Consider the following 26,434-nt stretch of genomic DNA (forward strand, 5'->3'; position numbering starts at 1 on the left):
AAGAGTTGGGAGGGAAAAGGATATTGATGCTCAAGAAACTCCTAAGCCCTCTGAGCCCCATAAGGGTTGGGATTAAACTGAAGCAAGGGAGGCGCCAGGGCACAAAATTTGAGGCACTAACTCTTAGGGTTGTGCAAACCCAGGGTAGGTCCTGGTGCTCTGGCACAGACCATGAGGTCAATTAACTGCAATAATGCTCCCTGCTCTACTTAGTACAAAACAGTTCTCTTCCCTTTAATCAAAGGAATATGTCTATGTCCTGAGTTCCATCTGACATTTCACTGTAACTCCGTCTCAATTCTTTTTTCTTCTGCAAGTAACACAGGGTATTTAAACAGTAGAATTTGCCTTGTCTTGGATTTTGTTTACTGCTTCCACTGAGTCTCTTCCAGATATAACTTTGACACACTTTCCAGCTCTCGTTTTCAGGATTCTTGCAGCCCCTTTTCAACCTCCTCTGAACACATTTTACTTTTTCAATTTCCTGCCTAGTTTATTGTTTGGCCACAGTGCAGAACATCAGGAATGTTAACCTCAATTCTTTCCTTCAGGTGTGAATTAAAAGTCTGTTAACAAACTGTCCTCCTTCCTGTAGTTATAACTGATTCTTTTCTATATGATATTCCCCAACAACTCCTCTTAAGATGGAGAATCAGGCCTTATTCAAAATAGAACTTTGCAGTTAAAAGTTCCACGTCTAAATAAAACAAACATCATTTTATTCAATTTTACAATTTGAAAACCAGAAAAAATGCTCCGTAACAGTGAATATCTTAATATAATTTTTCAAATGATTTTGACTGCTCTATTTTCACTCATGCACTGGTCAGAGATTAAGTGAAGCACACAGTACACTCAAGGTCAATTTTATGAGACCTCCTTTGACCATCCTACATAAATTAACACCCACTCTCTCTTCTTGCTCTGTTTTTTCTTCATAGAACTTTTCCATTAGGCTTTACATCATGAGAAATGTACAGCTTTTGGACAAACATATCCCTTTTCTTCACTCTCATATTGCTAGGTTAGAATGGTCTGGCACCTACACAATCAAATTATTTGAGGTGAGGTGGCTGGATGGTTGGTTGATGGATAAATATCTCCAAAACCTAAGCAGACACAAAACTATACACATAGATATAACTGTCCAAAAAGTAATTTTCTCATCTTGACACCAAGTGATTAGCATATGCCCTGATGAAATTGTCTTCTACACGATCCCTCTTATCTATAGTCTAAAACATATCAAAACAAGTAAAAGTGTGTTTGCATTACTTGTTCCGAGAAAAGACATTTATTGAGGGATTACTAATTTCTTCTACAAATGCTCAAAAATCACTTTTGAAACCATTCCAGTATTTAACAGACTCTGTAGTCTCATTCTGGAATACACCTGTCTCCGCAATTTCCCAAAAGCTATCTTCAAATGTTCTACAGAGTTTAATATATTTTCTGAGTCCAGAGATCTATTTAAAGCAATACCTAAACTACTTCAGATGTCTATTCTTGTCTACTTGTAAGTTTGTTTTCCTGTTCAAAAGTCACAGTAATACAGGAAGAGAGGAAATTGAGTACTTTTTGTCTTCTGTAACTACAAATAAATTTTGCAACATTATTTCAAAATACTGAGACCAGCTTTCCCTGGAGCCTTAGGAGCAGCTTAAAAAGTAATTTGAGAGGAAACATTTAAAAAATCTGCTAGGTAAACTAAATGTTTGTGTGAATCCTTTGTAGGCATCAGGCCAATTCCGAAGTATCCAAGATAATGTAAGTGCTCAGACCAACATACATACTCTCAAAAGACATGGTGGTTTATCTCTGTGAACATAGCCAGTGATAATGAAAACTCATGCTCTTCAAAACCTAAGCCCAATTTATGTTCTCATTAAAAAGTCTCAGCAAACTATATTAGTACTTCCAAATCAAAGGAACCCCTCACAATAAACAAGAAAAATTGTATTTCAGTTCTTTGGTCATTGGTTTTAGGTCATTTAACAGCAAGAAACTATGGTGTGGAGTATGCATAGTGTGCTAGTCTGTTAAAGAGTTTAGAAGATGACAGTTAAGTCATATAAACTTGTTAAAAAGTCAACAGAACCAGTTTTTCAGAAGAAAGCTTTCCTACCATGCCTTGCAATAGAATAAAACAGTGCTTTTCCCCAGAAGCAGTAATATGGCATTTTCAAAAAGTCCCTTGGATGCTATTCAAAACATAAAATGAGGATGTCATTTGTGCTATATCAAATTTGCTTTATGTTAGAAGACTTCAGTTGTGAAACCGTTCAAAAACATTTAAAGAATCTAGATAAATAAGACTGCAAAGGATCTTCTTTTCTTCTGGCAAAATACTGAAAAGTTAAAGCATGCTATAATATTATATTCCTTATTAATTTGGACATTGCAACTCAATGCTTCTGCAAAATATAAGTTTCCAGATTCCAAACCAAAAACTCCCGTTACAGGAAAAACAGGGAGTAACACTAACTGCACTTTGAGATTTGAACTAGGAGCATAAAGGTTGGGAACACTGTCTTACTGTTAATCTTTAATGTATTGGTAAAAATAAGGGGAGCATCCATACTATCCAATGCTTTGTGAGAATTCAAATCCAGTGTTACCAGCTTCTCATTTTTCAGGGGAAACCAAAACTCTGTTTATGTAAACCCCTCCAACCCCCATTTAAAAATGCTAACAATTATTTTTTTAAGCATTGTAGCTTGAACTATATTCCTGTTTGATTGTATCCTGAACTGGGTTATCTTGCAAGCTGGGGGAAGGGTGGCGATGGTGAGTTTTGGACTTATCAACAGCAACAAAAGTGGCTGTCTTGCCAGGGGAAGATGTGCCTTTTTGCAATTCTCACAAATGTACCTACACAAACAATAGTGGCCCTGCTTCTTGCAATCTCTAGATTAGATGACAAAATTAAAGCACTAAAGCTGGAGACAACTTATGGGTCATTACTGTATCCACATAGCCATGAAGACATCATTCTACCAACCAAAGCTAGGCGTTTTATTCTTACAGCAATTACAACGGATTGCACTAAAGCCTTCTGATTTTATTAAGTGATGTATCTGTGACACACCATCTTTAAAAGTGCCAGGTGTTACTGTGTATAGTCAAAGGTGTGTAATAGGTGTGAATAAGTATTCAGCTGAACTTAAGGACTTCTGACTAAATAACAGATACAGCAGCAATAGCTTTCAGTCACTGAGCTTACAAGAAGTTCTGAAAATCCTTCTTCCAAGAATTTGAAGTTATTTGTAGAAGTGGGTTGTGGGGCAGTTATGTGTGTTATATTTAAAATGAAAGCTAAGCATCTCCTCACAGATGAAAGAAAATTTCTGTAATATTTCTCTATCCAGGACTTTCCTCCTAGTCTAAAAACAGGCACAATGAAGCCAATGTGTCACAAGACAAGCGTACAGGCTAGGAATGAGGAAACGTGGTTTCTAACGCATGTCCTGCTACTAGCTAGCTATGTAGATGTTTTTGAAAATGGTTCCAGTTCTTAAGAAAATTCATGCTTTAAAAAAAAGTCATTGATGTAAACACTGGTTTTAAGACTTTAAAAAAATTGATAAAACGTTGAAGTACAAAATTAAGTAGTTTCCAGTGAGGTCTCCATCATATAGTAAGAGCACACAATAGCTATTATTGGCACACGTGGATCTCATAGGAATTCTCTAGTTAGTATAAATCTAATTACAGCACAGAAATATGCAGTTTCCAGGGCTACTCCACTCCTAGCTACTTTCTCAAAATGCTTGACATCAGCTCAGCAGGGTTTGCTATAAATAGCTCATGTCTGTGATACAAATTAGTAATTGAACCCATCCCCTCCTTTCTTTTTTTAAACATTCATTTTTTAAGTAAGGAAGACTGGATTGGGGTGGGGGGACCACAAAGAGGTAGAGAATAAAAAGAAAGCATCATCAAATATTTAAAAGTCATTTTACAACTTTAAAACTATTTTCCTCAATTTATATTCATGATTTTACAGCCAAAAAAACAAACATGTGACTTTTGTTTCCATTAAACTTGCCTACTCATAATTATCTTAAATAAATAAAGTAGAGCTGAGAAAAATAATGAAATACAAACTAAAAGGCTTTAAAAGCAGATGAAGATAAAAGAATTGTAAAAAGTTTATATTTGCTAACTCCTGTTGCTTAGAGGGAGAAGTCAGGGCTGCCACCCAGTGGCAATCTAAGTCTTTAAATGATTTGAAGATTTAGAGAATTAAAATACAAAATAAATCTAAAACCACCAAAATCAAGAAATTCATGAATTAGACTTCAATTTTAGAATCAGTAATTTTGTGTCTTAAATGTCTGTTTATAATAAAGAATAGAAACATTCATTTGCCTAAGCAGCACTGGTGAAATGTTTAAAAAAATCTCATGACTTTCTCCTAATTACTAAATTGTTTTAGCAAGTATTTTCTATTAAAATATTGAAGGTACTTTCCTTAAATCTCCAGAATTTATAATGCGGGGGGGGTGGGGGGGGGTAGGGGGGGGGCCGCGGGGAGTTGTGGCCAAAAATGTAACTAACTGGTTTTCTTCTGTGATGTACAGAAATAGATTAAATTCTCTACAGTAGCCTCAGCCTCTTACCCATACACCCAAACTTCTGCAGGATAAAAATATAATAGAAGAATCTGCAAAAATAAGATTCTAAAAATTTTCTCAAAGCATTAGCACATCACATCTTTTCATCAAGTATTTATCAATTTTAGTGTCCTGGTCAATAAAATTCAAAGCTGAATGAAGAAAATAAAACTACTACAACTACTATGCTTGATTATTACTGATTTTTCTGGGGGGAAGGGTGGTAGGCAGAGAACCAAGTATCTATCTCATTGTCACCTACTTCTTCAAAATTTGGCCATAGCTTTTTTTCACAGTGACAGTATATAACTAGGGTAAAAAAATAACACTAGAGCATCCATTTACAGTTAAAAGCGAAATATCTTGAGAATGCTTTTTTCTCTTGAATAACCAGATGAGAGAGAAGTAGGGGGAAAAAATTCATAGGAATTTGGAGATTTTTGCTTCCAACAGATGTAAATTTAAATTGTACAAGATATGTTTTCTAACCTATGTCCCATATGGTTTGCTTTAAACTGAAAACAAATGAATTCTGAAAAATGACAGACACAACATATTTGGTATTTACAATGGTTTGTGACAAATATAATAGGTGAAAATAATTTCTAATTTTCCATTTATTATTGCTATTTAGTCACAGAAAAGATTAACTCTCCAAGAAATTTCTTTTAGCATATGGTATATGTTGATATAATAGATATAATAATTTTATATGAATAAAAACCATTGCAGAAGTAACTAAGGTGGTGCCCTTAAAAGAAAATAAAGGAAAGGCAATAAATTCTTTCATATAAAGACTTTTGATTTGCATCATTTTTTCAAAATATAAAACCTTAATATTAGAAGCAAGAGAAGAGCAAGAAAACAATAAAACAGAAGACCAAGGATAAGGAACTGCTCTATGCAGATGCTTGGTGTATGTAGTATATATATATATATATGGGCTGAGTTATAATAAAAATATTTTATGTATTATAGTCAATTCTCATATAGAGTTAGAAACAGCAATTTCCAATCAAACATGACTGGACTGACATTTTCTCAGTCTTCAATTACATGACGAATTACAACTGTACAGCAGTTCACTTCGGTCAGCAGTATCATGATAAATGCTTGATAAGATATAATTTTTCTCCTTGTTCACTTGTAAAAATTGGTGCCTTTTTGTAATGTTCTACAAGTTCTTCCATGGTGCTGAATTTACGCTGCCCAATGCAGTAGACAGTCTCTTTTAGTTGTACTTTAAAATGCTTGTTTTTCCCTTGTGCTTTTAGTGATACTGAGAAATCATTTGGCTAGAAGAGAGAAAAAACATTTTGAAAGACATCTATTAGCATTTTTATATAAACTAATAACAGCTAAAATGTGAGCACTTTAAACACCAGGCACAATGCTAAATTATTTACATGAATTGCCTCCTTTATGCCTCAAAACAAACCCATTTTACAGATGAAAAAATAAAGGCTGAAGAAAAGCTGAGTTGCCCAAGATCATCTATCTAGTTAAAAAAGCCAGGATTCAATGTTGAACCAGTTAGACACCAAAATCTCCCTAACGCCAAGGCAAATCCTTTAGTTTAATATTTGATGTGTAAGATCTTCTCTTCATTCAAACTACTGGAGAAACACAGCAGAAAATCCAAAACATCCACCCCTTTTCAATTAGTAGCAAACAGTAGGTATCTTACAGAATAGCTTATACATGCTGTGAATTCTCAAAGATGAAGGACACAAAAATGAGAACTAACATAAACTCTAAGAGGTCACAAAATCAAAACGCCTGTAAGGGGAAAGAAAGAAATATAAACAAGGGCCAGGGTGGTTACACAGGGGGAACAACAGTGTATAGCCACTCAGCTGCGACTGTTGCCCTGTAGGAATACAGCTCAACACTGACAGGCCTTCCAATTTTAAAAGGGAAGTCTGATGTCTAAATTTTTATTCGAAACCTCCCAATATTTAAATACTGACAATGAATTCAAATGATTAAAAACACTGTGCAAGTCAAACAAAATATGCTCATTTGCACAGTGTTTTTAATCATTTGAATTCATTGTCAGTTGCAGCTAAGTGGTCATGTACTACTAAAAATAATGGTATATTTTGGCTAATATCTATACTCAATTACCTACAAGGAAATACAAGGTATTCTGCAATCAAGCTACTTTCTTGGGTTTTTTTCTTTTTTTACATCTAACACTCTTTTGAATAGTCTAGATCATCCTCTTATGCAGTTACTGTCAAAGTTTCAAACAGTGGGTTTCTTGGAAACATCTTATGGTTATTTACCACCCACTCCAGGGTCACTCCCTTCCTAGCCCTTCTGCCCACTGCTTGTCCTGGGAACCAGGGCCAGGCCAGGCATCTAACAGAAAACAAAGCCCACTACTCTTCCCTATCATCAACCACCTGCTCTTCCTGCGGGGTTACATACAGACCCCCATTTCCTGAACTTCACAGCAGGCAGTTCAATTAATTTCAGTCTTGCTCTCTCTTCCCCTACTCCTTACACATATGCACATACACACACACACAAACACACCAGACAGGTTTTCTTCTTTCAACCTTTTGTACAATCACATGTAAACTTTTTGTACAAATATATACACACAAAGCCAATACTAATCATGGAAAAGTAGTGATATCCTTTATCAAGGAAAAATAAAGGTCATTTTTAAGGGAAATGAGTATTGTCAAATTCTAAAATCCTATACAGTATGCAAAAGAGTCCACATAACTATTTTCTTATTCAATTTTTATGGTTTTACAATTTTATTGTTTTACTACCATGGGAACAGAATTTATGGTTATTGTAAATGCCCTCCAAATACGGTGCATGTTCAAATACCTAAAAGTGTATTCCAACTTCCAAACAGAAACAAATACAGATTTTTTTCTAAATTCAGGGATTTCCTTTATTGTAAGGGTGACAGTGTACCCATTATGCAATTTAAGAAACGCTTTTCCAGTTTAATCTACTGTATTGTTCTCAGTGAAAAAGTCAACGTTTAATTCTCTCCATTTTTCAGTTTAATGCAAAAGAAATATTTCAGGGAGGCAAAACCAACAGAAATAGACAAGGCCAAATAATCCTGTTTAAGGCTATATTTTACTAAAAATAAATATACTTGGAAAGAATATTGACTTCACTCAGAACCTTCACATGTTAACAAACATTCTACCTGGTTAATTTTACAGAGCCACTGAACCTCTCTGGTCTTCCATCTATTTTTTTAACATCCAGGGCTCTATTTCCATTTACCTTTGAAAACCACTTACCGAAGATTCACTATCGCGAATGAGGAAATCACCTTCATGCCCTCTTTCATTTAATGCCATTTCTGCTTGGTGCCGGGTGACTTTCCCATAATACCACGGATTGCCAGCAAACTTTCCAGTGAGCGAAGGCCTAATGAAATCACACTGTGGAGGCGATGGTTCCAAACCTGATGTTAATGGATTATTCTGCATAACGGTAACATAGTTTTTTGGCACCAGACCAACCATTCCATTGATCTTCCTGCATTTCCACCACTCAGGGTCATTTTCAGGTTTTTCAATAACATCCATTATATCTCCTTTCTCAAAATTAAGTTCTTCATCATTGGACGAGCTGAATGGGTAAAGAGCCTGAACCACATGTAATACTTGCCCCGTATTCAGGTTATTGACGACTGCTGCTAACTTCTCTGACAAAGAACCCACATGGTCACCCAAAGGACTGTCACCTTCCTCAGTCACATAGTTTGAAGGGAACCATCCAACTTGTCCATTGTAGCTACCCCGCCACCACCCGTCACTGCATTTCTCCATAACGATCACCTTTGTCCCTTTTATCAATGATAATTCATCCTCTCTCTCTGCCATATAGTTAAATTTTACATAAGCAGGCATGTTGAGGTCATAGAGACGTTCCCCTGGGTCAACAAAGCTATCATCAGCAGGAGATGCAGAATCTGGCACACTAGGTTTTCTTTTCACTTTTCCAATGCCTGTTTAAATAAAAAAGGGTAATGAGAATATAAAGCAATGAAAAACAAAAAAACACCAATTCATTCATTACAAAAGGATCTCAACTCAGTAACTAAGTTTTTTACCCTCCCTCCTCCTCTCCATGTCACTCTTCTTCTTTCTTTACATCCTCATGAGTTATTTATTTTATATAACTGGAAGTTTGTTACTTTTGACCCCCCCCTCATAAATTCTCTATTCTCATGTTAAAGGCCCTGAAGTAACTGCATTGCATCATTCTAAAGTTGCCCTAAAATTAATAAACTGTCTCTTAAATGTAAATATTAAATTATTTCCCACATATCTACAATCTAAATACATAAAGGCTCCAGCAAACCCAACTTCTTCTTTATTAACTGAGAGTCTATAACTAGCTGTATAGAAATTAAATATTAACTTAAATTACAACTTGATATGTAATATAAAATTCTAATTATGTCTGGGTAATCCTCCCATTTGCTTAGTTTCCAAGACTCGGGTTGCTCTATTTATTTCAGGCTTATTTTACAATAATATACTATTTACTTGCTTATCTGTCTTCACCCAATTCACATATAAATAAGCTCCAAAAGAGCAGAGATTTTTGCTGACTTTGTTCACGAACATAATCCCAAGGATCTCACACAGTGCCTTAGTACACAGGAGATGCTTAATATATATTTGTTAAAGGAATGAAAAAAATAACCAAATGGTACTATCATCGTAAATATATGCTACAGCAACTTTAATCAGGCATTTTCACTACTGCTCACTTCTTAGCATATGAGTTTGTGCTCTCCTTTTACTGAAAAAATTAAGGCATCCTTAGGTAAAATTTCTCAAATACTTTCTATCTCAAAATTCTTTCTCATTACCCTTACTCTTTTTCTTCTGCCAAGTTCCCAACCTCTAATCCTTCTGGACGCTTAATAACATCTTTCCTGCCTCTTTTTGAGACTCTTGACCATCCAGATCTGTTTTCTTCCCACTCACTCCCAAAGTATAGAAAAACACTTAGGTCACTTCTATTCCGAAATAAAGTTACACAACTTTGCTATTGTTTTTTAACTACATCATTCTTAAAAGGTCGTCTTCCCTTTTTCCTTCAACTCTTTCGCCACTCACTCACTCCTAACTCCTTATAATCTGGTCCTCCATCTCCACCAAAACTACTCAATTACAACTGTCATCTTTTCACTGCAAATCAGACCATTTTAGAGTCCTCAGCCTTTTCAAACTCTCTATACAGAACCAAGATCACAGATTACTCTCTACAACATTTTCGCCTTCTTTAATTTCCCCGAGAGTATGTTGTTTTCCCCACTGACCTGCTTAAATATTCTTGTGTTCCTCTGTCTGGGCTCCTGTAAACCTTGTTATAAAAACTGCATTTTTACTTGCTTACTTGTCCATTTTAATAAAACAGTGAGTTTCCTGGGGCAGTAAACTGGATTTTACTACCTTGTCTCTCTAGCGCTTAGCAGTAACTATACTAGTAGCAGCAGCAAAGGGAATGTCTGCTGAAAGAGTAAGTGAATGATTCCTTAGTTCAAAGTATTTCCCAAGATGCCATGCTTGGACTTAGCCTCTACTTCAAGAAAATCACTTTCATTTTCTGTAGCTTCCAAAGAGAAAATTCTAAGGTCTCTTTGTAGCTCCAAGCTGGAATTTACACATTACAATTCTAATTGCCACTAGTCATCCACAGAAGGCACCATGAGCACCTCAAATACAACTGCCATGTCCAAATGAAAATAACCTCTCTTATATCCATAAATCAACTAATTCCCTCCCCTCCTAATTTCCTTCCTTCTGGCTAATGATATATCATGATTATGAAAAATTTGTACATCAGGGATTTCTGGCACTGTAGGGAACTCTAGGGCTCCATCCTTCCAAAAGAGTAATTAATGAGCTCGTGAATACTGTCAAAATCAACTTTTGTGGAACTCTAGAATCTAGTAAGGAATTTACAATAACTAGGGCAAGGCTTAATGAAGAAAGAAGCTGCTGCTGTGTAGTGAGAGAGCATGCTAGCATTTTAAGTTGTCTGCCTAAGTATCTCTTAATTCCAAACCAGCAGTGACTGTGAGGACAGCAACCTAAACTAATAATGTCAGAGAGAGTAATACAGATCTTTCTCACAAAGAATTGTAATTATGGGTTTCAACCTCTCGGGCAGCTACCTGAAGGACTGACACAGTGGCTTGCCTTGCTTTCACCTGACTTGGAGCATTTTCAGGGTTAGAGTGTTTTCTGCTGAAATTATTTAATTGATATAGCAGCCTGAGGAAAAAAATAAAAATCTTAAAAAAAAAGAGAGGAAAAAAATTTTAGAAAGTTCCAAAAAGGAAAACTTGCATGTACTATCAGCAGCAGCTATTTACATAGAATCTACACTGTATTAGGTATTGCAAGTAACCTAGAGATGATTTAACATATGTGGGAGTATATGTAGAGTATATGCAAATACTATGCTGTTTTGTGCAAGGATAATCCTTAAGTTTTTTGCAGGGGATACTGGAACCAAAACCCAGCAGATACCAAGGGAAGACTATACTATCCAAAGTGATGTACAGATTCAAAGCAATCCTTATCAAAGTAGCCCCCCCTTTTTTCAGAAATGGAAAAAGCTGACCCTAAAATTCATATGAAATTGTAAAAGATCCCAAAGAGTCAAAAGAAAATCTTAAAAATGGAAAACAGAGTTGGAAGACTCTTATTTCCCAATTTCAAAATTTACTACAAAGCCACAGTAATCAAAACAGTGTAGTACTGGCACAAAAGGAATGAAAAATAGACCAATAGAACAGAATTGAGAGTAGTGAAATAAAACCATACATCTATGGTCAATTGATTTCTGACTGACCACGAGAAGGGTGCCAAGACTATTTAATACAGGAAAGAATAGTCTCTTTAACAAATGATGCTGGGACAACTAGATATCCACATGCAGAAGAATGACACTGGATTCCTACTTCGTATCACATACAAGTATCAGCTCAAAATAGATAGATGATGCAAATATAAGAGTTAAAACTTAAAAATTCTCAGACGAAAACTTAGGAAAAAGTCTTTCTTACCTTGGATTTAGCAAGAGAGTCTCAAATTTGACACCAAATAATAATAATAGACTTTACTTCATTAAAAAAAAAACCCACTTGTGCAAAGGACACTATCAAGAAAGTGAAAAGACAACCTATAAAATTAGAAAAGAATACTTGCAAAAATAATTCTGATAAGACTCTATATCCAGAACATATAAGGCACCTGCAGAACCCAAAAAGAAAAATTTATCTCAAAAATGGACAACGGACTTGAATAAGTAATTCTCCAAAGAAGGTATACAAATACCTCAAAAGCACTTGAAAAGATGCTCAGTATCATTAGTCATTACAGAAATGCCAATCAAAATAACAATGAAATACCATTTCACATCTTACTAGGATGGTTATAATAAAACCAAATTAAACCAAACCAAAAAAAAGGAAAATAAGTGTTGATGAGGATATGTAGAAACTGGAACCCCTTTTACACCACTGGTCAAAATGTAAAATAAAATGGTACAACTGCCAAGGGAAACAGGTGATGGTTTCTCAAATGTTGAACATAGAACTACCATAATTCCATTCCTAGGTATAAACTCAAAAGAACTGAAAATAGGAATTAAAACAAATACTTGTGTACAAATGTTCACAGCTTCCTAGTCACAATAATCAAAAGATAGAAACAACCCACTGTACATCAACAGATGAATGGATAAACAAAAATGTGGTATACAGCCATATAAGACAATATTATTCAGCCATAAAAGGGATGAAGTAGTGATATATGCTACAACATGGATGAACCTCAGAAACAGTGTGCTAAGTGAAAAACTAGACACAAAAGATTAATATTGTATGGTTCCATATTACCTACTCTGGTTATGTCATAAAATGATTACATATTATACAACATAGCCAGAGCAGGGAACTCTGTATAGACAGAAAGCCAATTAGTGGTTGCCAGGGGCTGAAGGGAAGGAGTAATGGGAGCAACTGTTGAATGGGAATAGGGTTTCCTTTTGGAGTGATGAAAACAGTTTGGAATTAGACAGATGTGATGGTTGCACAACACTGTTAATGGACTAAATAATGCTGAATTATACACTTTAAAATGGTTAATTAACTTCATGAACTTTACATCATAAAAATTACTTTCTTAAAAGATTCCCACGTCAACTTCTTAAAGTCATCATATGTCCTTTCTGCCAAAACTTTCCATTTCTACTATTCATGTTCTAGTTCAGGCCCATGTTGTGCTTGAGCCATCACTACCCTCTAGTTTTCTTTTTCTTTTACTAATCCAGTCTATCTCACTTCAACCCATCACCCATATCATCCAGTCTAACTTTATATTACAGCTACAATTACATGACCTATTGTAGCACAAGCTGGAATCAAGAATGCAGGGAGAAATATCAATAACCTCAGATACGCAGATGACAACATCTTTATGGCAGAAAGTGAAGAGGAACTGAAGAGCCTCTTCAAAGTGAAAGATAAAAGTGAAAAAGCTGGCTTAAAACTCAACATTCAAAAAACAAAGATCATGGCATCCAGTCCCATCACTTCATGGCAAATAGATGGGGAAACAATGGAAACAGTGACAGACTTTATTTTCCTGGCTCCAAAATCACTATGAACGATTACTGCAGCCATGAAATTAAAATATGCTGGCTCCCTGGAAGAAAAGCTATGACAAACCTAGAGAGTAAATTAAAAAGAGACATTACTTTACCAACAAAGGTCCATCTCGTCAAAGCTATGGTTTTTCCAGTAGTCATGTATGGATGTTAGAGTTGGACTATTAAGAAGGCTGAGCATTGAAGAATTGATGCCTTCAAACTGTGGTGCTGGAGAAGACTCTTGAGAGTCCCTTGGACTGCTAGGAGATCAAACCAGTCAATCCTAAAGGAAATCAGTCCTGAATATTCATTGGAAGGACTGATGCTGAAGTTGAAGCTCCAATACTTTGGCCACGTGATGTGAAAAACTGACTCACTGGAAAAGATCCTGATGCTGGGAAAGACTGAAGGCAGGAGAGGAGGGAACAACAGAGGATTAGACGCATGGAGGCTGGATGGCATCGCCGAAATGATGGACACGAGTTTAAACAAGCTCCAGGAGTAGCTGGTGGATAGGGAAGCCTGGCGTGCTACAGTCCATGGAGTTGCAAAGAGCTGGACACAACTGAACGACTGAACTGATTGCTCATAAGCCAATAGTGACTCTTCTGCCTAACAAATTAAAAGAAATACTGTGCCTAGAGTCTACAGTCCTCTACAGAATGTCCTCAAACCTTTTTTTCCAGGCTTATGTTATAGACTATAGAAAACAGTAGAGGCCTTGAAACATTACAGGCCTTTGGGTTCAAATCCCCGGTGTGCATCTTACCATGCCATCTTGAGCAAGCTATTCTCACTTTTCTGAGCTCAGAAATGGAGTAGACAGCACTTACCATGAGTGTTACGAGAACTAAATAAAATAATGTAAAGTAATAGCACAGTACACAGGAGTAAATGTTAAATAAAAGCATCTTTCTGTAACGCCCTGCATTGAAACTACTCTAAATTTTAATAAAAATGTGGAAATATCTAATTCATGACTTAGTTTACCTCGTTTGCTAGTTTTTTCCCAAAACCTTATTAAAAATTCTGTCTTTTAAAGAATCTACCCATTCAAGAAGTGTCATTTCAAATAACAACTATAAAGTTGTTATTTTTATCTTCCTGCTTTGTGTTTTTCAACATCCTTCATTCTCCATCCTCACCGCCCATGATATATAAGCTCTCCTTTTTTTTTTTAGTATTTTTATTTTAGTATTCTGTATTTCTGAGGTACTTGTATGCTAGCATTTCCTGTGTTTATCTTTTAATCCTATCTACTAGAATATAAGCTTTCAGAGAGGATCATTTTCCTATCTCACTGATCTTTTGCATTTTCTATATACTATTTATAAATGTACAGATGGAAGATGATCAATGGGTTTATTAAATTGATTAAATCGAATACTGATATAAGCAAATGCAAAATTTCAACCTGAAAATGAAGACTAGTTCTAAAATATTTTTTTTATTCTGAAAAAGATAATGGTCTAAGACTAATTATACCTTGTCCAAAAAAAGAAATGAAGAATTTCTAGACAGACCCAACAACTAAATCCCAAGTGGGAAATAATCAAAACAACTTATTTTAATCTTAGAGGCCAGAAATAGTTCACAGAAAATATAAACTTAGAATATCTGTTTTCTGTGCAACACAAAGTCCTGTTTATGATGTGGATGATAGACAAATGCATGCAAAATCGATGGTTTGCTTTTTCCCCTGCTTACAAATCTTTAGGAAGGGCTTGTTTATTTCTTTTGTTTCCACTGCTTAAAAACAGTCCTTCTAATCTCATGTTTCATCAATGAGTAGATGCAAATGCACTTTGCAAAATTATACAAATGTAAAGTATTAATATCTCAATTTCTCAAGTATGTTATAATCAACAACAATTACATCATTCCAACAACACAGGGCTTTCTGGATAGCTCAGTTGGTAAACAATCTGCCTGCAATGCAGGAGACCGTGGTTCAATTCCTGGGTCAAGAAGATCCACTGGAGAAGGGATAGGCTACCCACTCCAGTATTCTTGGGCTTCCCTTCTGGCTCAGCTGGTAAATAATCCGCCTGCAATGCGGGAGACCTGGGTTGGGAAGATCCCCTGGAGAAGTGAAAGGCTACCCACTCCAGTATTTTGGCCTGGAGAATTCCATGGACTGTATAGTCCATGGGGTAGCAAAGAGTCAGACACGACTGAGTGCCTTTCACATCACATCACATCACATCAACAAGTAGGCTACCTCAGATTAATGTATAATCTTTTCTAAATTTTTCTCAACTTCAGCTGGTTCACCACAATCCTAATTTTAATCAGACCCTTTTGCAGCAAATCCTGACAATCCATTACTTATCTGACTCTAACACTATAGTCATAAACGTAATGTGTGCACTAGGAAAACTCTTTAACAAGAGACCCTAAGTTTAAATTTCAATGGTGCTGCTGCTGCCGCTAAGTCACTTCAGTCGTGTCCAACTCTGTGCAACCCCACAGACGTCAGCCCACCAGACTCCCCTGTCCCTGGGATTCTCCAGGCAAGAACACTGGAGTGGGTTGCCATTTCCTTCTCCAATGCAGGAAAGTGAAAAGTGAAAGTGAAGTCGCTCAGTCGTGTCCGACTCTTAGCGACCCCATGGACTGCACCCTACCAGGCTCCTCCGTCCATGGGATTTTCCAGGCAAGAGTACTAGAGTGGGGTGCCATTGCCTTCTCCATTCAATGGTGCTACTTACAGATTAATCGAGCTTGGTCAAGTTATTTAACCTTCTTTAAACTCCAGTTTCCTTGTTTCTGAAACGTGTGGTGTATAGTAACTACCTATCTCAGAAAAATTTTGTAACGAATTTTTAAAAGTTTATATGGAAAGCACTCAGCACAGTACATAGCACACAGCAGGCACTCAATCGATGGTGATGATTATCAATATTTTCCTACCTCCTAACCAACCTAGACAGCATATTAAAAAGCAGAGACACTACTTTGCCAACAAAGGTCCATCTAGTCAAGACTGTGGTTTTACCAGTGGTCATGTATGGGTGTGAGAGTTGGACTATAAAGAAAGATGAGCGCCAAAAAATTGATGCTTTTGATCTGTGGGAGAAGACTCTTGAGAGTCCCTTGGACTGCAAGGAGATCCAACCAGTTCATCCTAAAGGAGATCAGTCCTGGGTGTTCATTGCAAGGACTGATGCTGAAGTTGAAACTCTAATACTTTGGCCACCTCATGCAAAGAGTTGACTCATTGGAACAGACCCTGATGCTGGGAGGGATTGGCGGCAAGAGAAGGGGACAATAGAGGATGAGATGGCTAGATGGCATCACCGACTTGATGGACATGAGTCTGAGTAAACTCCGGGAGTTGGTAATGGACAGGGAGGACTGGCGTGCTGTGATTCATGGGGTCGCAAAGAGTCGGACACGACTGAGCGACTGAACTAAACTGAATGCTTCTGGAATTTATTTTTTCAAAAACGAGCATTTTTTTAACTATACTTTTTACTTTTTTTTTTTTTTTTTACTATTTTTACTATTTTGTTACTATACTTTTACTATAGCATGAAATAGTTGGACGTGCCCAGGGTTCGGAGGGAAATACTCAGTCCTATGCACTCAGGATGTGCATAACTCTGAGGTAGTCATTTTTATCATTAGCTTTGTTTAAAAAAACCAAAAGCTTTAGTATAGCTTTCAATCTTCCCCTCACTCACACTCTTCCCCTTCCACTCCAATCCACTAGTCTTACTTCTTTCTTCCTATAGCATGATTTCTTGACCAAAACAATGTACTATTAACTCCTCAAAAGTTTTTAAGAATCTAGTCAAGCACTGTGAATACTCCATCTTTATAAAATAGTTGTCCTCTCCTATAGGATAGTTAAGGCAAATCTTTGTACCCATTAACTATTCATTATGTAACCTGGTTTCCAAATCCTTTGATAAACCTGATGCCAGTATTTGGAAGCACGTGAGTTTCTCAAAACCACTGTTAAAGTGTAGCTCTTCAAAATGAATAGACTATGTCATGTTTTATTTGGCCAGCACACACTGCAGCCCTTTACCTGAGCGCCTCATAAATTTGAATCAATACCATCATATAAAAAGCTGAGATTTTTTTTCAGCACATACATTATCACAGCAGCTCCTGCTAAGTCTTTTACTCATGTAAACTGCTGCCAGGACAGTTTCTCATCGATTTTTCAATCCCTTTTAAAAACTTAATGTAGACTTTTACATTAATGTCTGTCTCTATTAATCTGTTTCTCAGTTTTTAGCTTTCAAATGTGTTTCTGAACTCAGTGTACTAGTTACACTTTCATCATTAGGTCTTTACTTTAAGAATGTCATTTTCCCTCCATCTAAATCACACAGTAAACAAATGTTCAACAGAAATGAGTCTGACGGGGCACTTCTATGGTGGTCCAGTGGTTAAGAATCCCCATTCCAATGCAGGGGAGGCAGGTCAGTGAGCGAAAATCCCATATCCTGTGTGCAGTTAAGCCCACATGCCTCAACTACTGAGCCCTGCGTGCTCTAGAGCCCGTGCTCTGCAACAAGCGAGGCCTGTGTGCCACAATGAAGACCCAGCGCAGCAAAAATAAAAGAATAAAATTATTACTGATCCTTGCTATTTCTTTAGGGAACTATAATTCTGTTCTTATGTTCCTATTTCTTCAAAACCAGTTTCCCCCTTATGGATTTTCCCCTGATTTCTATAACACATGTAAGGCTGATCAGCTGTGTGCCAGGACTATAAGACTTAAGACTTTCAGAGTCAGTAGGGAATTTCCAAGATCATCTGGTCTTGCCCAACTCTCTCCTTTACAAATAAGAAACAGGAAATCAGCAAAGTCATACACCCTTAGCCACATGGCTAATAAGTGGTATATCTGGGAAGAGAATGAAGGAATTCTAAATATTATAAATGATGTTCTTTCCAATAGAGGCTTTTATTTAATTTTTTTTATATTTCTATCAGTTCACCTGATTTACATGAAATAAGATAAATTACTGCTTTTTATTATTCTCTGCTTTATCTGAAACAATGCCCTTTCTGTTCTCAAGGGTTCTAGTTGCCTACCACACAAGGAGCACAAATATTTTTTCCTCTATGTTTCAAGTCCGTTCAGGGAAACAGTGGGTGAACAACCTATTTCTATTCTAACAAGCTATAAAACTAAATTAGTAAAAATCTCGGCTTATTGTAAGCAATGAGGAAACGAATATTTTGGTTATAAATCTCAAATCCTGACTCTAAGTCTGCAAATGTATTTAAGTATAACTATCAACTTTCTAAGAGTCAATAGAATGATAATTTTATATGAGCCTGGATAGCTCAGGCTATTCTTCAGGCTATGACTTTTAATCTGAGGGTTCAGGGTTCAAGTCCCTGTTCAGACGTGCAATTATATTGATGGTATATATTAAATCACTGTATCAGTTATACAGTCTCTTTAAGATCTTACAGATATAAAAAGATATCCTTTTCATATCACTTCTGTTGGTTTACGATCAGTATCACTTAAAATCAAATTTAAGAAATATTAACAATAAATAACAACCATCACCTACCTCTCCATCAGAATCTTAAGTTTTGTGACAATTAGTTTTTATCTGGCTTGCAGTAGGTAGGTTCTCAATAAAAATGTTGATGAATGAATGAATGAATGAATGAATAAACTCTTTAAAAGGAAAACTAACTCCCAAAAATGGATCTAAAATTTTAACAACTCCCTAAAAAGTAAATAAGAGAGACATATTCCAGAAGGATTCATTTGGCCACCAAAGTTACCGAAAAAAATGAATCACAGCTTTTTTGCCAATGAAGTACCTGATGCCTTTCCATTTTGCTCTTTGCCCCAAAATCTCCTGACAGGTTACTCTGTTTCCTTAGACTCCTTACATAAGAGAGTTCTATGACAATTTCTCTGTTCATTTTTCTAGAACCACTGAGCAACTGTTCAAAGAGACCAAATCAAGTTCACTATCATAGGAGTATAAAGAGGCTATCAGCAGATCCACAGGTTAGGTTCTTTATTAGTATCAGAATCACTTTAAAACCTCGACTCAAAACAATCCAAGAGTTCACTATTTTCTGTCAATGTTTTCAAATTCTTTGTATGCAGCTGCTCTCACAACTCATTTCAAACTGTCAAATCTCACATTAACCAAAACAGCAATTTCTAGCAATCTGACACTGATTAAATTAAAATACTCTCTATACCGGTGCTTTCATTAAGCATTATCTTCTACAACAGTCCTCTAAAGTCTAAGTAAAAAGTAATAACAGTATCATGTTACTTCAAATGCTGAGGATGAAGGAACTTGCTGACTTAAATCCTTTTTCTCCTCTTGATTTTAATATGTTTACAATTTATTTAGTTCATTTCAAAAGTCTATGCTAAGTTCAGAGAACTAACTACATCAAAGTCAAATCATTTATACTTTTTCTATTTGTTATTTAAATATTGATATTAAAAATTTTGAAGTTATTTTACTTATCAAGTCAAAGCTATTAATATCAGATATATTGCCAGTTAGCTTATGATTCACAAACATAAAGCACCAGCCTATATAAACCCGCCATGTTCTCTCCTTATAGTTTTCCTTTAAATTCACAAACTGAAAACTCTAATTCAAACACAAGAAAGCTATAGATATAATAAACAGATTAACTTACTGAAAAAATCTTTAAACACCTTTAGCCAATCCATTTTGAAAAAAAATCCCGTGTTCTCTTTCGTCAGTTTGTTAACACAGCTCAGGATAATTTTCAGTGAACTTCCTGGTTCTGCAACACTGAAACTCCCCACACCCCATCCATGTGACCTGGCCCACATCCAGGCAATAGAAAGTTTTCCTAAGGCTTTTCTCTTGCCAAAACATTTTTTCCCTGAATGCTAACAGAACTTATAAAACAAGAATATCATGATGGCCACAAATATGACCTTACTATTCAGATTTACTTTGAAAGAAGTTTTATAGCACATATTTAAAGCATGTATTTTTTCAGTAGTTGAAAATATATTCATGTATTCATTCTTTTTTAATTGGAGTAGAATTACTTGACAATGCTGTGCTAGTTTCTGCTGTACAACGAAGTGAATCATCAATATGTGTATCTACATCCCCTCCCTCTTGGGTCTCCCTTGCATCCTACACCCCAGCCCACCCATCGAGGTCAGCAGAGCACTAAGCTGAGCTCCCCGTGCTGCAGAGCAGGCTCCCAGAGCTATCTGTTTCACACGTGTTAGTGTGCTTCTGTCAAACCTAATCTCCCAGTTCATCCCACCCTCCCCTTTCTAACCCCTTCTTCCAGGTTCTGTATGTCTGAGGACTACATTCATCTGTACTATTTTTCTATTTTTCATCATGTATTCATTCTTTCCTTTGTTTTCTCCTTTTCTTTCTTAACCTTCAAACAGTATCTCCATCAGCACAATCATTGTGAAAGAAATCCATTAGTTATATGGAACATTTAAGTTACCAAAACGGGATTCAGAAACCTTGAGAAAGAGGAGAAGCCTGTCTATCCAAGGCAAAAGCTGGATTTACATCATTATACAGGCTAACTATAGGTCACTACTTTAAAACAGAACATTTCCAAGTACTTTGGAATAGACAGCAATAATTTTAATAATACAATGATAGCCTAGAACCTCACTAGATAACAGTCTCAATAATGCAGTCTCAAGGCAGTTAAAAAGATACAGTCTCAAGACACCTAAAACTGTCTCAATAATATCAGAAAATAGTATGGAAGGTTTCCCAGGAGTATTAATAACAAAAACTATATCTAATAAAGCTTTCAAAATTTATATGAAGTTTTAACTAAAACTGGGATTTTTTTTCTCCTTGCTCTATATTAGTGTTTTCATTGTCTTTTGTCAATTACTGTCACATCTGCTACAGTCTCAGGATACCACTACCCTTTTTAAAGGACATGAAAGTTTATCTCGGTGTGTCCCTAGTCCTGTCTGTGCCTTCATCACTACAAAGCATACTTTGACAGAAGTCACCTTAATTTTCCCAAAGACCCTTAATCAATATACTTTAAATAAATACTCAATTATTTAAAAAATTGTAAGTATTCCTGGTTCTAACTTTGATCTTTTCAACCATTCAAGGACAATCTCTTTCTGACTGTCTTCCATTTAAAAACTAATATTAAATAATTAAATAATATTAACTTATAACTATGACCTCAAAAATCTCACATACACAAAAAAAGGTAAGCCTAATTAAATTAAAGCATTTAAATGTATGGTTAATAACGCCATTTATTAAATTACCTTTAGAATAGAAGAACAATAATGCTGAGTAAGAAATAAAAATATAAAGCAGTCAATAATACTCCATGTTCAATCATGTCACATTATTCTCAAAAGTCACATTATTCTCAAACTACCTTTTTCAAGGAGAAATTATACTTTTTCTTCTACATATACACCAAGAACTATTAAGTAACAGCATGCTTGCCTGAATACCTGAGGGAAACTCTTCCTTCCCAATTCCTTCCTGTCAGCTAAGGAGAATTTTTTAAAAAGAGAGAGACAGACTGGTTCTCATCTGTGCATATTTCCTTCCTATCACAGCGTGGTCAAGCCCAACATGAAGTAGGTTCCCCTATTTATGGTCCTAAGGGAAGGTCAGTAGAAACAAAACTTACAGTTACAGGAAGAGAGAAGAGAAAAAAAGAGAAAATAAGAAAGATAAGCTTTGTAGATGCTAATATATGGTAATGATCCAAAACTTAAAACTCTTTTATCAAATATAAGAACAAAATGAGTTTGTTTTTAAAAGCAAATATCAAAATGTAAGCCATCAGATATAAAATCCATCAATGTATCCTGTAAAATAAGTGACCTTAATGACAAGGAGGATATTCTGCATCTCATTCATTTATCCCCATCTCAATTATATGGAGAAACTGTCTAAACTCCAATAGGTACCTACCGTTCAAGAAGCCCCTGAGAGAAAATCAGAGTCAGTTCCACTAGCTAGATTTACAGAAAATGACCTTCACTGGTCTCTTTGAACACACCTGATTTGAATACACTTGCTAGGAGCCAAACTTACCTTGCCTAGCTGAAATCCCAGCTTGGGATGTTCTAGTCAGTTCTGCCCACTGATGCCAAAATTCTGTACAAAGAACGAATTTCTAGCATTCATTAAAAAAAGTATTGCTGTTTTTGTTTTAAAACAAAAATAACTTACCTAAGGTATCTTTTAGGTTTTTTACAATAGATGCTTTCCGGGCACTGTTTTTCCTTTCCACATAGTTAGAAGGCACAAAACCCGTTTTATTCATGGAATTTCGAACTCGCCACCAGGACTTAGAATCATCCAGAAGCCACAATCTCTCATTCTTCTTGATGTCCAGCTCTTGTTCTTGTTGGGCCACATAATCAAACTTGGCTACTACTACCACTTCCTCTGCCATTTTTCAGCACCTTCTGCACTGTAACCACACAGAAAATATTTCATATAAGATTGAGAAGTCGTCTACATGCTTGTCAAGAGAAACACACCTAAGAATCCAGGAGTAGTGAATGGTTAAAAAATAAAAAAAGGGGAAAAAATTAAAATACCAGGCAAATACTAATCAATACAAAACTGGTATAGATACATTAAACACACAAAAGGACTTTAAGGCAAAGCTATCACTAGTGATAAGGAAAGTCACTATATCCTTATAAAAGGTTTTATTCAATATATATAACAGCTAAGCTTATGTGTACCTATTAATATAGGTCCAAACTAGATTGACAAAACAAGAAAAAACTGACAAATCCATTGTCATAGAGGTTTAACTTTTAACATATTTATCTCAGTAGTAAATTAAGACAAAAAATTAGAAAGGTTAAAGAAGAACTGACATCATAACTATTAATAAGTTTGATGCAATAAACATATACAAATATAACTTCCAAACAGAAGAAAACAAACAAGAGTATATACAAAATTCAAACAAATGCAATAAAAATCTCTACACATTCTTCGTGTACTTGGTATCCTAAATCATATTCTCTGACAATCATAACAAAAAGACAGCTTTTAAAAAATCTTATAGGTTTAGAAACTTCTAAAAACTGATGTGGAGAAGGAAATGGCAACCCACTCCAGTATTCTTGCCTGGAGAATCCCACGGACAGAGGATCCTGGTGGGCTATAGTCCACGGGGTCGCAGAGTCAGACACGACTGAGCAAAACAATAACAACAAACACTGATGAGCCAGAGAAGAAATCTTAACAGAATTTTGAAAATACTTATAAGTAAAATTAAAGACTTTACAAATAACTTTGTGTGATGCAGCAAAAGGAGTATATAAAAGAGATCTGTAGTTATAATTACATCAGAAAAATAAAAAAAGTTAAAAATAAATTAATGAACGGATCATCTGTCTTCAGTTAGAAAAGAACATAAAGAAAAGCAGATAAAAGGAAATAATACAAATAAAAGCATAATTTAATGAAATAGAAAGCGAAGACATAGTTCTGACAAGACTAAAAAATGAAAAAAGGAATAGAGAGTCCAGAGATAAACCCACACCTATGGTTAATCTTCAGCAAAGGAGGGAAGAATATACAATGGAGAAAAGACAGTCTCATCAGCAAGTGGTGCTGGGAAAGCTGGACAGCTACCTGTAAATCAATGAAGTTAGAACACACTCTCATAATATCATACATAAAAATAAACTCAAAATGGCTTAAAGACTTAAATATAAGATATGACACCATAAAACTCTTAAGAGTATAAGCAAGATATTCTCTGACATAAACCGTAACAATATTTTAAGTCAGTCTCCTAAGGCAACGGAAATAAAAGCAAATAGGACCTAATCAAACCTTTTTACAAGATTACAAACCTAATCAAGCTTTTATACAGCAAAGGATACCACAAGCACAACAAAAAGATAACCTATGGACTGGGAGAAAACATCTGCAAACAATGTGACTGACAAGGGCTTAATTTCCAAAATATACAAACAGCTCATACAACTCAGTAAAAAAAAAAAAAAAAAAAAAAAAAAAAAAAAAAAAAAACAATCAAAAAATGGGCAGAAGACACCTACATGATGCATTTCTCCAAAGACAACATATAGATGGCCAACACGCACATGAAAAGATGCTCAACATGCTAAACATCACTAATTATTAGAAAAATGCAAATCAAAACCATAATGAAGCAACATCTCACCTTGGTCAGAATGGCAATCATTGAAAGGCCAATAAATAACAAATGCCAGAGAAGATGTGGAGAAAAGGGAACCATCCTATACTGTTGGTGGGAATGTAAATTGGTGGAGTCACCATGAAAAACAGGGTCAAGTTTCCTCAAAAAAAATAATAATAATAATTTTAAAAAACAGAAAAAACTAAAAACAGAACTGTTATATGAGGCTGCAATCCCACTCCTAAGCATATATCCAGACAAAACTATAAATAAAAAAGATACACACACATTAATGTTCACTGCAGCACTACTTACAATAGCCAAGACATGGAAATAGCCTAAATGTCCCGGAAACAGGAATGGATAAAGAACATGTGGTATATATACACAGTGGAATACTACTCAGCCATAAAAAAATGAAATAATGTCATGTCCAGCCACATGATTAGACCTATAGACTATTATACTAAGTGAAGTAAGTCAGAAAGAGAAAGACAAATACCATATGACATCATTGGTATGACACATTGAGACTTATTAAAATATGACACATTGAGACTTCCCTGGTGATCCAGTGGTTGGGAGTCCACTTGCCAGCACAGGAAACAAGGGTTTGAACCCTGGACTGGAAAATAAGATCCAACACGCTGCAGGGCAACTGAGCCCGTGTGCCAAAACTACTGAAGCCTGTGTACCCATGACACAACAAGAGAAACCACAGTATTGAGAAACCCGCACACCACTAGAGAACAGCCCCCACTCACTGCAACTAGAGAAAGCCCAAGTGCCACAACAAAGAGCTTCATGGAGTGCAATGAAGATCCAGCACAGCCAAAATAAAATTATTTAAAAATACAATGACATAAATGAAATTATCTATAAAAAAGACTGATAGACACAGAGGAAAAACTGTCGAGGCTGTCGAGGGCAGGAGCACATGCGTGAGGGAGTTTGGGATTAGCAAACTATTATGTATTAAAAAGATAAACAAGGACCTACTGTATAACAAAGGGATCTATATTCAATATCCTGCGATAAACCATAATGGAAAAGAATATGAAAAAGAATATATATAAAACTGAACCACTTTGCTGTACAGCAGAAATTAATACAACCTTATAAATCAACTATACTGCAACACATTTTTTAAAAATGAAAAAAAGGGAAAAGTACACCCAAATATAAATTAAAAGGGAGTCATAATTATAGATGTTAGACATTCAAAAGCCACAGCAATATTAAAATCTTTATCAATATATATGAGAAAAAGTAAATGTATAAATTTATAGAAAAATTAAAGTAATAAAAATAGTAAAATTGAATTAGTTATTAAGAAATCTTCCCATAAACGAAAACCCCAGGGTCAGATAGTTTCACAGGCATATTCTATTAAAATTCAAAGAATAACAACAAAAAAAAAAAAAAGAAAGGAAAAAATAATTCCAACTTACACAAACTCTTTTAGAATAAAAAGAGGAAATGTTGCAAACTTAAGTTACTCCTGAACCCTTAGCTCTCTACTTTCTTCACAGAGATTATCATACATAAATAGCTACCCCTGGTTTAGCAAGCAAATAAATTCAGCTTCTGCTTATTGAATAGCATTGTTTTCTCAACAAGGAAGTTAAGTTCTTCAGCATATTCAGAGAAATGCATTTTAATTTAGAATTCAACAACCCCTAGCATTCAACTGTATCTACAAGGAAGATACCTTTGGGGAGTTATTGCAAAGGCCTCAAAACCTACCAGTCTTCTAAAATAATGACTCAAGTATGGTCAATTCAGTTCAGTTCAGTTGCTCAGTTGTGTCTGATTCTTTGCAACAACATGGACTGCAGCATGCCAGGCCTCCCTGTCCATCACCAACTCCCAGAGTTTACTCAAACTCACAGCCACTGAATCGATGATGTCATTCAACCATCTCATCCTCTGTCATCCCCTCATCCTCCTGCTTTCATTCTTTACCAGCATCAGGGTCTTTTCCAATGAGTCATCTCTTCGCATCGGGG

The 26,434-nt window shown here is 35.6% G+C and overlaps 1 protein-coding gene across 3 annotated transcripts in view; it reads right to left on the reverse strand.

The window, feature by feature from the left end:
* Positions 1 to 702: 702 nt before the first annotated feature.
* Positions 703 to 26,434, reverse strand: part of NCK1 (NCK adaptor protein 1) — a 74,777-nt gene continuing 49,045 nt past the window's right edge. For 2 of the 3 annotated variants that reach the window (XM_065943646.1, XM_065943647.1), the window contains exons 2-4: positions 22,466 to 22,709; positions 7,895 to 8,607; positions 703 to 5,911 (exon numbers count right to left, since the gene is read on the reverse strand). In XM_065943646.1, the coding sequence (XP_065799718.1) occupies positions 5,717 to 5,911; positions 7,895 to 8,607; positions 22,466 to 22,691 (1,134 nt within the window). In that variant the 5' untranslated portion in view covers positions 22,692 to 22,709 and the 3' untranslated portion in view covers positions 703 to 5,716. Of the gene's footprint in view, positions 5,912 to 7,894; positions 8,608 to 19,928; positions 20,070 to 22,465; positions 22,710 to 26,434 lie in introns of those variants that run through there. The other variant, XM_065943648.1, reaches the window with a different exon arrangement.

This window comes from Muntiacus reevesi, chromosome 8, assembly GCF_963930625.1.
Source record: "Muntiacus reevesi chromosome 8, mMunRee1.1, whole genome shotgun sequence".
Taxonomy (NCBI): domain Eukaryota; kingdom Metazoa; phylum Chordata; class Mammalia; order Artiodactyla; family Cervidae; genus Muntiacus; species Muntiacus reevesi.